The sequence below is a fragment of the Salmo salar genome, chromosome ssa15 (assembly GCF_905237065.1).
Source record: "Salmo salar chromosome ssa15, Ssal_v3.1, whole genome shotgun sequence".
Lineage (NCBI taxonomy): Eukaryota > Metazoa > Chordata > Actinopteri > Salmoniformes > Salmonidae > Salmo > Salmo salar.
Window position 1 is genome coordinate 24,804,920 of NC_059456.1, and position 15,071 is coordinate 24,819,990.

Sequence of the window (15,071 nt, forward strand, 5' to 3'; positions counted from 1 at the left end):
TAGTAAAACCTTCCTTAAGTTTGGGTCAGTCACAGTGATCAGGTATTCTGCCACTGTGTACACTCTGTTTAGGGCCAAATAGCATTCTAATTTGCTTTTAAAAAAAATGTTAATTCTTTCCAATGTGTCAAGTAATTATCTTTTTTGTTTTCTCATGATTTGGATATATCTGGCTGATTGTTCTATCTTTGGTAGAGTCATCTACATTAGTAGTTCTCTGTCGCCCTCTATTGGGTCATTTTGTCCAAAACGCGACTGCGCACGCATACATCCCCGCACCGGCTTCTGACGTACAACAAAATGGCGGCGTCCATGTTACGATGACTAATTCAATATAAATATAAAACGAGTTCATCGATTGTTGGATAGTGTTACTCGTTATTCAGTCTACATGATAAAGGTAATTGTCCTTATTTTCAGATTTTAGACCACGTACGTTAGACATGCGTGTGTTTTGGATTAGTTGAAATGTCATTAGCTAGCGTTAGCCTCTCGAGGGAGTGCTAAAGTTAGTTTAGCAAGTTAACTTAGCTAGCTAACGTTAGCAACTTCGGCCTGAAAGCTAGTAAGCTAGTAAGCTAGCTAGAATGATAAAGGTAAACATCCTTCTAGCCAACTTACAACACTATATGTTTGTGATATGTTTAGTTTTTATAACTCTAGCTAGCTAGCTTACTAGCTAACGTTACCCTATTTCTTCATCCAAGATGACAAAACACCATTCATTCATGCTGTGAATGATCCCTTCCTCCTCGGTTGCCAGTCTTGTAGTTCAGCGGCTCCATCACCCTCCTCGCTTCTCCAGATGAAGGAAAACAACCACCCCTCTAGTGGTCAAGCCTTCCTGGACCATATCAAGCCATGCTGGTACTGGGACAAGAAGGACCTGGCCCACACCCCGTCCCAGTCTGAGGGCCTGGACCCGGCCACAGAGGCCCGGTACCGCAGGGAGGGGGCCCGGTTCATATTTGATGTGGGGACCAGACTCGGACTGTATCCTTTTACACACTAGATATTGGAAAGTCATTTCATTTAGGGGCAGTGCTTGGTGATATCACAAAAAATATATAACAGGTTCACAATATCAACATTCAATATATCAAAATATATAACCATACACAAGGAATGTGATAAATATTTACAATGATGTATATCAATGTGTACTAAGTGTATAAAACATTAAGGACACCTCCCTAATATTTAGTTGCATCCCCACTTTTGTTCTCAGAACAACCTCAATTCATTGGGCTACAGGGATGCTGGCCCATGTTGACTCCAATGCTTCCCACAGTTTGTCAAGTTGTCTGAATGTCCTTTGGGTGGTGGACCATTATTTTTACACATGGGAAACTGTTGAGTGTGAAAAAAAACAGCAGCGTTGCAGTTCTTGACCCACCCGGTGCGCCTGGCACTTATTACCATACCCTGTTCAAAGGCACTTAAATATTTTCTTGCCCAATAACCCTCTGAATGGCACACATACACAATCCATGTCTCAAGGCTTAAAAATCCTTCTTTAACCTGTTTCCTCCACTTCATCTACGCTGATTGAAGTGGACTTAACAAGTGACATCAATAAGGGATCATAGCTTTCACCTGGTCAGGCTATGTCATGGAAAGAGCAGGTGTCCTTAATGTTTTGTACTCTCAGTGTATATTCAATTAGGGTTTTAAAAAAAACTGTTTTTTACATTTTTAGAACTATAAAAACAGTTTCAAGTCAAACTCCTGGTTGGTTGAATTTACCCTTAACTCTGTCATCAGACATTATGACACCTTGGCAACAGGTATCATCTACTTCCACCGCTTCTACATGTTTCACTCCTTCAAACAGTTTCCCAGATATGTGAGTATAGCCTTTACAGTACTGGTGTCACTATGCATAAGGGATTTCCGCAATGTTCATTAGTTTTATTATCATTTACATTTAGCAGACACACTTATCCAAAGGGACTTGCAATGCTATACTTGCCTTCACAAATCAGAATGAATGAACACGGTCATGTTGTCAACTTTTTAATCTCAGTGGTGCATACCTAGAGGTACCGTACTGGGATTAAATGGTGTGTGAGACCTGTGTATTGTGTACAGTTCCTTCAGAAACTATTCACACCCCTTGACTTTTTTCCGCATTTTGTTGTGTTACAGCCTGAAATTTAATCCATTTAAAATAGAGATGTTTTGGTCTCTGGCCTACGCACAATACCCCATAATGTCAAAGTTGAGTTATGTTTTAAGACATTTTTACTAATTAATTTAAAAATTAAAAATGTTTACGTCTCAAGTCAATAAGTATTCAACACCTTTGTTATGGCAAGCCTAAATAAATTCAGGAGTGGAAATGTGCTTAACAAGTCACTTACGTTGCATGAACTCACTCTGTGTGCAATAATAGTGTTTATCTCCACACATACAATTATCTGTAAGGTCCCTCAGTCGAGCAGTGAATTTCAACCACAAACACCAGGGAGGTTTTCCAATGCTCGCAAAGAACTAGCAGACTTTGAATTTCCCTTTGTGCATGGTGAAGTTATTAATTACACTTTGAATGCTGTATCAATATCAAATCAGATGTATTTATAAAGCCCTTCTTACATCAGCTTATATATCAAAGTGCTGTACAAAAACCCATCCTAAAACCCCCAAACAGCAAGCAATGCAGGTGTAGGAAAAACTCCCTAGAAAGGCCAATACACCCAGTCACGACAAAGATACAGGCGTCCTTTCTAACTCTGTTCCCGAGAAGAAGAAAACCACTCAGGGATTTCATCACGAGGCCAATGGTGACTTTAAAACAGTTCCAGAGTTTAATGCCTGTGATGGGAGAGAACTGAGGATGGATCAACAACATTGTAGTTATTCCACAATACTAACCTAATTAACAGAGTGACAAGAAAGAAATCTGTACATAATAAAAAATATTCCAAAACATGTAACGTTATCCTGTTTGCAAAACAAGGCACTAAAATAATACTGCAAAAAGTGTGGCAAAGCAATTAAAGTTGCACTATGCAGAAATCGCTCCGCCATTTCCTGGTTGCTGAAACTAATAGTTCCCCTAATTTCAGTTTATGTGACAAAACAAGCTAGTACAGTGTAGAGAATCATTGTACCATGAAAACCGCTGTGAAATAATATATTTTCCATATTTTCCTGAATACAAAGTGCTATGTTTGGTGCAAATCCAATACAACACATTACTGAGTAACACTCTCCATATTTTCAAGTATGGTGGTGGCTGTTATGGGTATGCTTCTAATTGTTAAGGACTGGGGAGTTTTTCAGGTTGAAAAAAATTAATGGAAAGGAGCTAAGTACAGACAAAAACCTGGTTCGGTCTGGTTTCCACCAGACATTGTGAAATGAATTCACCTTTCTGCAGGACAATAACCTTAAACACAATGCCAAATCTACACTGGATTTCCTTACCAAGAAGACAGTGAATGTTCCTGAGTGGCCAAGTTACAGTTTTGACTTAAATCGGCTTGAAAATCTATGACAAGACCTGAAAATGGTTGTCTAGCAATGATCAACTTGACAAAGCTTGAATAATAAAAATTTTAAAAAGTGCAAAAATTGTACAATCCAGATGTGCAAAGCTCTTCGAGACTTACCCAGAAAGACTCACAGATGTAATCACTGCCAAAGGTGATTCTAACATGTGAATACTTATGTAAATTAGTATTTCATTTTCAATACATTTGCAAACATTTCTAAAAATCATATTTTCACTTTGTCATTATGGTGTATTGTGTGTAGATGGGTGAGGAAAAAAACAAACATTTTAAATCCATTTTGAATTCAGGCTGTAACGCAACAAAATGTGGAATAAGTCAAAGGGGTATGAACACTTCCTGAAGGAACCGTGTTTCCAGGTGACAGGTGCGTGTTGTCTCTTCCTGGCTGGGAAAGTGGAGGAGACTCCTAAGAAATGTAAAGACATCATCAAGACGGCTCGCAGCTTACTGAACGACGTACAGTTTGCCCAGTTTGGAGACGACCCAAAGGTGAGAAATATCTCACTTCATTCACTCTTCTCCTTCCTCTGTATGTACAGTGAAGTCCTGCTGGTAACCTTGTCACATGTGCTGATCCAAACCAAACTGTGCTAGCTCGATAATAGGCTTTTCTTTTCACATTGTCCTTTTCAGCACAGTTCCAACCATAGTGGACATGCATAAAAATGGTGTCCCCCATGTACTTAACACATATGCCTAATTTGCGACGTTTGTCGTAGTATACAGTGCTCTCCATTAGTCTTCTTTTGTATCAGCATTAGCATAGTAAACTTGAAAAAAACAAAAAAAAGTAAGATTGTGCTGATTTATTAGCACATTGAGCCATGTTGCGCGCCGTAGTTTAAAAACTCTCTGGGTAGTGCCAAAACAATTACGTCATATCTGCATTCCTCCATATGCACCTTCAAGATTATGGTGGATGCTTAACCAGGCCAAGTCAGTACAGCTTGATTTTTGTAGTAGTGTGATAAGCCCTTATGTTTCCTTACTTTACGCTCTTGTTTGGGTCCTGGGATGTGTCATAGGATTTTCGCCATCAACAGGAAGAGGTTATGGTGCTAGAGAGGATCCTGCTACAGACGATCAAGTTTGACCTGCAAGTGGAACACCCTTACATGTTCCTCCTGCGATACGCCAAGCAACTCAAAGGTCTGAAAGGTGGTGTTTCCATCTTAGTTTCACTTCGTTTCCAACTCTTCGTTTCCAACTCTTCGTTTCCAACTCTTCGTTTCCAACTCTTCATTTCCAACACTTTGTTTCCAACAGTCTTTTTTTCATTCTAGGTGACAAAACCAAAGTTCAGAAGCTGGTGCAGATGGCCTGGACCTTCGTCAACGACAGGTGGGCCGAACATAACACAATAGTTTGGACTCCTTACAGTGTCACTAGTTACGTCTGACCCAGAGGCTTGTATGTTAATAATGTTACAGGTCTCCTGGTTCCTGTCATAGATAGTGCCTCACCTTACAGTGGTTGATTCTCTCCTTCTCTCATCTTACAATATTCATTGAGGGGTATTGTACGACTGTATTTGCCTCCACATCTAAACTGCTCTCTCTCTGTCTGTTCCTACCTCTCTCTCCAGTCTGTGCACCATGCTGTCCCTGCAGTGGGAGCCAGAGATCATAGCTGTAGCGGTCATGTACCTGGCTGGACGACTGTGTAAGTTTGACATCCAGGAGTGGACGTCCAAGCAGTCTTCACGGCGATGGTGGGAGCAGTTTGTCCAGGACGTCCCAGTGGAACTGCTAGAAGGTATAGACAGGAAGTCTCTGACAGGATCTAGTGGAATATGTAATGCTGAATATTTGCCTTTCTGGACCTGCCTTCCAACATTGTGAGAGAGAAGAAGTTATTGATCTTTGTGTAAAAAACTTTTATTTGTAATGTAAGAATTTTATATATATATATATTTTTTCCGTCTCATAGGGCTGAATCCTAAATTGAGATCTGTTCCCCATAACTAAGCAAATCGCTCATTGACATGATTTATGCAACATGTCCAATGTGTAGCATATTTATCAAGTTAGGATTCGGCCCATATTGTCCCTGTCTGTCACTTGCCTAATCTCGCCTCTCCTAATCTCTCTCTTCCCAGACATCTGTCACCAGATCCTGGACCTGTACTCCCAGGGGAAGACTCCCATCCCCCCAGGTCTGGAGCAGGAGACCAAGCAGAGAGGTCCACCCCACTCCCCGGTCCCTGCCCCTCCTCCAGGCCCAGAACCTCCACAGGGCCAGCCTCCAGGGAGTGCTCCACCGCCCCCTCCACCCAAGAAGAACTCACCCCAGGGCAGTCCACCGCGCCAGCTTAAACGCACACATGTGAGTGTGTGTTGTATGCCTGACTGCATTGCCACTGGATGTTTCAGCTCAGCTGGTGATAAAGAAAACCCACTTTCCCCTCTGGGGATCAATACAGTTTATTAATTAATTCATTAAATTATTAATTAACTTATTCATTCATTCATTTGTGTGTAGTATCTATGGCTAAAAGTGATCATTCAACCACCCCGACGTCATAGTTTCTCTATAGTTCTGTAGTAGCTTACCATAACTAAAGTGCTCAGAGGTCAAATTTGGTGCTTGTATTGCTTGCCTGCTTGAAGCAGTAGTGTATGTGAGTGATTATCTCTCTTTTTGTCTTCTCAGAGTTCTCTGAAAGAGGAACCTAAACCACCAGAACAAGTGGGTTCTAAGATTCCACGGTTGGAGAGCCCTATGCCCCCCCTGCCCACTTCACAACCCCCTCCTGGTGAGTGTCTCTTGGGTCGTTCCTCCTCAAAAAGCACCAGAAAGAGGATTTCAAAACCCACCCTCTCAGATTGTTCTGAAATCGTTTCTGTAGTTAGTAACAGATACAATTAGCATTCCTGAAACATTATTTTGTTGAACTATAATTTGATCATTGACAAATTAAGATAATTGTTTGCACCAAATTTGGCCATTTAAATTTATATTATTCAGATCAGATTCAATAAATACTGTATATTACCCAATGTCTGATTTGGACCAAACTTCTTCCTACCAATGAGACATGAGAAATCCCCTAAGACATTCTCCACACCCCATGCCAATCCCACCCCAACAACCAGTATCAGTTCTCTATGTTTGACAAGTAGTATGAAGTTGCGGCTTGGAGTATTGCTTCTCCATACTATGTAATGTATTCCCTGTGAATCTGGTGATGTTTTTTGCCCCTGTTCAGTGAAATTAGTAATTGAAGCCGCTCACTTAAGTAGTGTGGAAGTACCAGGTTTTGACCACTAAATTCCGCTGTTCCTGTAACCACACACAATCCATTTTGATCATGAACCAAATCTATTGGTTTTCTACCCAAAGTTGCAAAGGAAATGTTGTGATATATTTAATAAACACAAGAGACCAGCAAAATGAATAAAAGAGAATGGCGGTGAAGGAACAGCAACATCTAGTGGTCAAAACCTGGTACTTCCACACTACTTTATGGTAAATAATGCAAGTGACTTCAATGACTAATTTCTCTGAACAGGGGGGGAAAGCCATCATATTCACAGGGAATACATTACATAGTATGGTGAAGCAATACTCCAAGCCGCAGCTTCATACAACATACTACAAACATAGAGAACTGATACAGTATACTGGTTGTTGGGGTGGAATTGTCATTGGGTGTGTGGGGGGTCAGTGGGTGTCTTGACAAACAAAATGTATTCCACATGTCTTACTCATAGTTTGGTCCAAATCAGATTTTGAGTACTTTATTTATTGAACATTATCTGAATCCTATAAATTAAAATTGTTGCAATCAATAAGCTTAATTTCTCAGAGATTAAAATTACATTTCAGCTAAATAATGTTTTAGGAATGCGAATCTTACCTGTTCTAAGAACAGAAACAATTTCAGAGCTACCTGAGATGATGATGGGTGTCATGGCTTGCTGAAATGACATGGCACAGGTCGTACTGCTCAGCAGTTTGCTCATTATATGCAATAACAGCAGTAGCTACTGATCATCTTTATCTTATCGGAGAGAATAGCTGGTCAGTTGTCATATGATGTATGAAGTGGCATATTTATTTATGTTGTGTGTTTATTGAAAGACAGTTTTAGAGATGGGGGTTGCAGGGCTTTCTGTAAGGGCAGCAACAGGTGTTCCAATCTTTAGGCCTTCTTAGAATCCCGATTTACATAACTAACTTCCCAGTCAGAACAGTCCCACCCACCCCCTCCTCCTGCCCTGCTCTCTCAGACCAATCTGATTACTGTTGCAACTTTTTAACGAGTACTCCTCAGGGAGTGTATAGTCTAAACTCTGGGAACACTAGGAATGGCTGTCTGGGTAGTTGTGTGTCGAACGTTTCCAGGTCTGAAACGTTTGGTCTTGTTGAACAGGAATTGAAACCTATGATTAGGATTGTTTGTTTAGTGGAGTTGGAAATGACATGATTTCTCTCTCTCTCTTTCCGTCTCGCTCCATAGATCGTAGAGCACCACCGGTCCCTCCTGAAGCAGAGCCAGCCGTGGGGACTGAACCCGTTCCCCCTCCCCCCTCTCACGCCCCACCCCCCCACCAGCCCCCTCCCCTGCCCCACCGCCCCCCTCCTCCTCCTCCCTCTAGTTACATCATGGGAATGTCCACCTCTAGCTCCTACATGTCAGGGGAAGGCTTCCAGAGCCTTCAGTCTATAATGAAGACAGGGGAACCGTCCTACGCCCCCATGCCCCCCAACTACGGTCCCCCATGCCCTATCACCCTCACGTTTACCCTAACGCCCCACCCCTGGCCCCCCACCCAGCGCCTACCCACCCCCCAACCTGCCCCCTCCCTCCCCAGCATACCCTCCACCAGGCTACAACCACAGCTACCCTGAGTACCCCCCTCCGCCTCCACGCATGCCCCCTCCAGGGATGGGTATGCCTCCTGGGGTGTACCCCCTGCCACCAGGCCAGCCCCAGGTACCCCTGCCACCCCCTGGCATGCCCATGAATCATGGGGGATGGATGAGATGAGAGGAGGAGAGGTAGAAGAAAGAGAGAGGAAGAGAAATGTGGAAAATGAAAGCGAGAAAAGTAGAGGAATGTCTGATGCTTAGCAGTCCTGTTCCTGTTGTCAGTCCTGGGTCGTGTTCATTAGGTACCAAACAGAAGAAAATCAAACTGAGGGACTATCTGAACTTGTCCAATAAGAAATACTCCTTTTCGCTTTCTGTTGCAAAACAGTTTGGTACATTGTGTCCTAATGAGTACGACTCTGGAGTCCACTGGAGATCTTAACAAATAAAGGAGCGATCTGTTATTCTACATTGTCTTAGAGGCGTTGTGGAATCCCGTACATGTAAAGCTTTATGACCCCTGGAATCTGAACATCCATTCTGTAGAGATTCTATCCGTTCCACATTCCAAAGGGTTCCATTTGAGAAAACACGAGGCAGACGATATTGAATCATTAACATGGTTGAACATATTTTGAGATTAATTGAAAGGAAATACAATGGATATTTAGACTGAAGGTCTGGTTAATGCTACAAAAAGGCTGCTTGTTTTTGCTTACATTTTTAGTCTGTGTGAAAATAAAATATTTTCACTAATCAGTATTGTGATAACTTTACCTTGTCTGTGGAAAACAAAGTTGGGTTTATCGCAGAAAATACCAAACATTTCTTTTCCCTTATTTTAATTTAGCTGTGTGATTATTGGTTAATCTGTTAAATGTATTGGACTGGATGTACCCTGTATAATTACAGTAATAGCACTTAAACTGTTACTTGTAGGAGTCATGAACTGAAAGATGTTGGTAACCCATATCTGAACAGCAGGTTGATAGAACACTGGACAGCCAGGGGTGTATTTGTACATAATGATAAACTTTACTATGTGAAATCTGAGCGATGGGATCTTTTTAGAATGCTTATATCAATAGTGCCTTAATTAGGCTTTACTTTAACAAACTATTTTGTGCTTTCTATGCACATACACACACATACTTTTATGTCTCGTAGGCCCTTGGGATAATAAAATAAATGTATCTTACTTTGAAAGGAGTGTTTGTGTGGTGTTATTAGTCTAGCCAGTGTTACTATTACTGCCATGACTCGTTCCGCAACCCTGCTAACTGAAGCTAGTGTTGAGTGTTTTATGTTGTGTGTTTGGAACAAGAGTTTTCAGGTCGGATGTATTCACAAGGAAGGAACCAAACGGAACGGGTGAGGGACCTACCTGAATATATCCAATAGAAACTTGTTTCCGTTGCAAAAACGTTTTGGACTAATGAGTACACCTCAGGTGAAGTTCAGACCGTCTGCTTCTCAGGTCCTGACCTTAGGAACAATCAGCTTAACTGTTTTGTCTGTTTGTGACCCCCTCCCCAAACTACACCCACACATTCCCTGACCAGTGGGTTTAACCTGTACCCGCTGTATCTGTGTCCACTTTGAAGGTTTTCCCCAATACTGTCAGTCCCATTCCGTTGATCCAATTTGAAATGTTAAGTTTGTCAGAAATAAAATACAGTACATTGATCATTCACTATATAAACCAGTAGAGGGCAGGTTTGCTCAAGTTCTGAATTCCTGTCACTTCAGTATGGAAGGCTTCGTATCATACTGTATGTGTTTATCAGTTCAGCTCAAGTCAGCATTTCCTCACACATGAATTCAGAGAAGACACAGAATTACAAAGAAAGTCATTGTTTATTTTTTTTTCTCCAAAAAATCATCAAAGTGATCTAGTTCAATTACTATTTTTTTTTTTTGTTAACTATCACCTACACATACGTCTGATCTCAGTGAAATTCATGGGGGGGAAAAAAAAATGTTTACATTCATGCTAGTTGCTATAGGAATAGTTTGCATTAAACACTGTAGGCCTGTGTCCGAGATAACCTATTCCCTATATAGCACACTACATATGACCAGGGTCAGCACAAGGCAATGGTCAAAAGTAGTGCACTAGGGAATATATTGCTATTTTGAGATGCAGACTAGGTTCTAGGATCATCATGACTTCTAGTTTAGCACATATATACAGAATTAGAAATACAACAAAGTTCAAAACACAGGTTCCAACTCAAAATCCCATGCAGAGAAAAATGTGGCACATCTCAAATCAAAATGCCAGACTGAAAAACATTACAAGTCATCATAGCTTCAAATCAGTTGAAAACCCATACTTTGATTTTATTTTTTTGTTGTTGTAGTAGACCCTATTAGAGAGAACCCGACGAGGATGAATCGTAAGAATGTACGGTCAGAAGCCTCAATGTTCTAATTTGGAAAAACTAATACTAGAACCAGGAGAGCTTGAGCTGTCAATCATTACCAATTGCCCAATCAATATCTCCTGATAGGTCAAAATCTTAAACTGGCCAATCACATGACAGCCCTATTATTGGATAGCTCTCCCCATTTTTTATCGAAACACCTGGCAATAAATAGCCTTGAACAGTTTGATCATAACAGTACTTATTACTTCATCTGACATTATAACTCGTTAAAATGTAGCTGTATCCAAAAACATCTAAGGGAAGACTTGCTCTTTCTCACATTCCAACAGAAATAATTTTCTACAAAACATGCACTGCTGAAACTCATCTGCTGTATTCACCATGGCTAAAAAACACTTATTCATATTATGCAAATTGAAATGAAAACCATTCCATTTATTTGACAACTTTCTTAGCTTTCAATTAAAATGCTGTGTTGTACAGTGGTTTGATTAATGCAATAGTTATTGATGACCAAAAATAGCCAAATTAGTCTGATCTTCCCTTTATGACAGTAGCATAAAAGCCGTCAAGTTTCAGAGAACATTTCTGAAACATTCTGTCATGGAGATTTATGAAACATATTATTTCATATAAAATGTGTTCAGCAGTCTCCAACCCTGTCGTAACCAGGTGTCAACAGTCTGTTACAGAGAACTACACTACACACAGGCAACCTGACCAATGTCAACAAAGAATCACCACTATATCCACAGAAGTCACAGAAGAGTCACAGGGTCGGGGCAAAGCTCTCGTTATTTCCCAACCGGAGAAACATGATTGTCTTAGAGCAGACACAACCTTGTACATTTTAGTAAAAAAAAACAAAAAAACATTGACTCTTGGCTGAGACGGTTTAGATTTAAAATGGGCTTGATACGTTTACAGAGGAGATAAAGTAATCATTTGTTTCAACGAACTACAGTAAAAAGATGAGTGGTTACCATAGAAAGAACCCTGTTCACTTGTGGGTTTTATGTTTTACAAAAGCACACAAAACAGTCCGTTTCTAACACTTGGCCACGCTAGAATAATAATAAAAAACAAAAAGCTACAAATAAACGATAACAACAAAGCAGTGCTATGTTTTTTTTTGTTTACATATTTTACACTAGTTTTAAAAGTGATCTCTATAATAGTACTGTATTAATAATAGACTTCTCTTATGAGCATAGGGTGCTATGTATCATATCACAATGGGTATCACATATTAACACTTTGTATGCTAATGCTAATTCTGCTAAGGCAAGCATTAGCTAATGCTAATTTAGCTAAAGCTAGCATTAGCTAAGGCTAATTACACTAAGGCTAGCGTTAGCTAATGCTAATTTTGCTAAAGCTAGCATTATCTAAGGCTAATTACGCTAAGGATAGCGTTAGCTAATGCTAATTATGCTAATCAACCAGATAAAGGCAAAGCACAACTAACAGAGGAGCTAGCTGGGTTTTTTATTGGGAAGTACTATGAAGGAGTGGGGTGACATTGCTCCTAGACACTGATCCACAGTCAGTTCTGTACGTTACCTCTAAATGCTCAAGATCAGGATTGAAGGTGGGTGAAGGTGATCCTAGATCTGTCCATACGAGACACTTGTAACCCAAAACGTAACCATATCTGACATTATCACAGCGTTACTTTATCATCCTAGAGCTCCTATAGCTCTCATCTGAGTTTCTTTCTTTTTTAGCATAAAACAAAACATGAGAGTTTGTTCTGTAATAGTCTTCAGCACTGTGTAAAGTGTAAGCCTGTCTAACTATAAACCTAAAATCTGTAATACAAGGAAAGTTGCAAATCAGTGAAACTAGCTGCCAGTTAACAACACTGGAAGTTGAAACGAAATGTGTGTGTATGGGGAGTTGACTAGTGGCGAGGGAGAGATGGAGAGGTCCATTCTGTGGTTTTCCTGGGTCGCATAATGTCCAGTCACATATCCCAGGAGGATGGTGTTATGGGTAGTGTAGGCAGTAGGAATGGATAGTATGTAGGAAGATCTCGCTCTCTCTTTCTCACTCTCTGGTTGCTGTGGACTACATGGGGCCTTTGAACTGGTTACCAGAGAGATGCTGTCTGATAGACGGCTTAGCTCCTGCCACGTCGCCCAGCTTTCTCCACACCACCTGCACACACACACACACACACACACACACACACACACACACACACACACACACACACACACACACACACACACACACACACACACACACACACACACACACACACACACACACACACACACACACACACACATAAAAAGAAAACAAACAAGTTATGTTACGCACCCTTTTTTTATACACAGAAGTTGAAATTCAATAATTGACATTGATGCCCCCAAACACTATGTGCAGGAAAAGCATCTCTGTCCTCACTTGGTCTTTCACTAACTGAACCCCTGGTGGAGTCTCTCTGTCCTCATTTGGTCTTTCACTAACTGAACCCCTGGTGGAGTCTCTCTGTCCTCATTTGGTCTTTCACTAACTGAACCCCTGGAGGAGTCTCTCTGTCCTCATTTGGTCTTTCACTAACTGAACCCCTGGTGGAGTCTCTCTGTCCTCACTTGGTCTTTCACTAACTGAACCCCTGGAGGAGTCTCTCTGTCCTCACTTGGTCTTTCACTAACTGAACCCCTGGAGGAGTCTCTCTGTCCTCATTTGGTCTTTCACTAACTGAACCCCTGGTGGAGTCTCTCTGTCCTCATTTGGTCTTTCACTAACTGAACCCCTGGTGGAGTCTCTCTGTCCTCATTTGGTCTTTCACTAACTGAACCCCTGGTGGAGTCTCTCTGTCCTCATTTGGTCTTTCACTAACTGAACCCCTGGAGGAGTCTCTCTGTCCTCATTTGGTCTTTCACTAACTGAACCCCTGGAGGAGTCTCTCTGTCCTCATTTGGTCTTTCACTAACTGAACCCCTGGTGGAGTCTCTCTGTCCTCACTTGGTCTTTCACTAACTGAACCCCTGGTGGAGTCTCTCTGTCCTCATTTGGTCTTTCACTAACTGAACCCCTGGTGGAGTCTCTCTGTCCTCATTTGGTCTTTCACTAACTGAACCCCTGGTGGAGTCTCTCTGTCCTCACTTGGTCTTTCACTAACTGAACCCCTGGTGGAGTCTCTCTGTCCTCACTTGGTCTTTCACTAACTGAACCCCTGGAGGAATCTCTGTGTGAGATGACAGGACACAGGGCCCCATAGACAATACAGGGCCCCATAGACAATACTGGGCCCCATAGACAATACTGGGCCCCATAGACAATACTGGGCCCCATAGACAATACAGGGCCCCATAGACAATACAGGACACAGGGCCCCATAGACAATACAGGACACAGGGCCCCATAGACAATACAGGACACAGGGCCCCATAGACAATACAGGACACAGGGCCCCATAGACAATACAGGACACAGGGCCCCATAGATAATACAGAGCCGGTGTTGTGAAGCTCCCCAGATTCCTATCCTGACACATCAGTCTGGTCACTAGAAACTTTTGAATAGGCCCTGAGGACGTGGATATATGCCTTCCTCAGCATTCACCCCCCTCCCCTCCCCCCCCCCAAAAAAAAACATGGCACAGCACTGGGTGAAACTCATAAGGCTCGGAGCCAGAGCGCGCTGCTTAGACCACCGTGCCACTGCAGTTCACAATGCTCTAGCAAGCAGGGAGAGGACTTAATAATGTTTGATGGAAACAGCACATTGTTTTGAATTATTTTGTTTCATATTATCCCCAACCCATAGCCCTTACCTTAACCCCTCGGAACAAAAACCTAAACTTAACCCTTTGAGTTGTTACTGTTTTAACCCTGTAACCACGCGGAATTAACCCTGTAACCACGCGGAATTAGGGCCGATAGCCTAGTTGTGTCTCTCTGTGTGTCTCTCTGAGTCTGTGAGAGTCTCTCCCTCTCTCTCTCTGTGTGTGTGCGAGAGTCTCTCCCTCTCTCTCTCTGTGTGTGTGCGAGCGAGTCTCTCTCTCTCTCTCTGTGTGTGTGCGTGCGAGTCTCTCTCTCTGTGTGTGTGCGCGCGAGTCTCTCTCTCTCTCTCTGTGTGTGTGCGCGCGAGTCTCTCTCTCTCTGTGTGTGTGCGCGCGAGTCTCTCTCTCTCTCTCTGTGTGTGCGCGCGAGTCTCTCTCTCTCTGTGTGTGCGCGCGAGTCTCTCTCTCTCTCTCTGTGTGTGCGCGCGAGTCTCTCTCTCTGTGTGTGTGTGTGTGTGTGTGTGCGCGAGTCTCTCTCTCTGTGTGTGTGTGTGTGGGTGTGTGTGTGCGCGCGAGTCTCTCTCTGTGTGTGTGTGTGTGCGCGAGTCTCTC

General features: G+C 42.2%; 2 protein-coding genes across 2 annotated transcripts in view; one reads left to right on the top strand and one right to left on the bottom strand.

Moving 5' to 3' along the window:
• Positions 1-246: 246 nt before the first annotated feature.
• LOC106571114 (cyclin-K) lies at positions 247-9,539 on the top strand. Its single transcript, XM_045695572.1, is given in 12 exon segments — positions 247-400; positions 764-993; positions 1,765-1,846; positions 3,876-4,007; positions 4,544-4,667; positions 4,802-4,859; positions 5,104-5,273; positions 5,617-5,843; positions 6,171-6,273; positions 7,981-8,241; positions 8,244-8,279; positions 8,282-9,539. Coding segments are annotated over 12 exon segments (1,662 nt in total). The 5' UTR covers positions 247-391; the 3' UTR covers positions 8,512-9,539.
• Positions 9,540-10,171: 632 nt separating this feature from the next.
• LOC106571107 (coiled-coil domain-containing protein 85C-B-like) overlaps positions 10,172-15,071 on the bottom strand; it is a 91,863-nt gene continuing 86,963 nt past the window's right edge. Inside the window, 1 exon segment of the mRNA XM_014143785.2 lies at positions 10,172-12,883. Coding sequence (XP_013999260.2) covers positions 12,794-12,883 — 90 coding nt within the window. The 3' untranslated portion in view covers positions 10,172-12,793.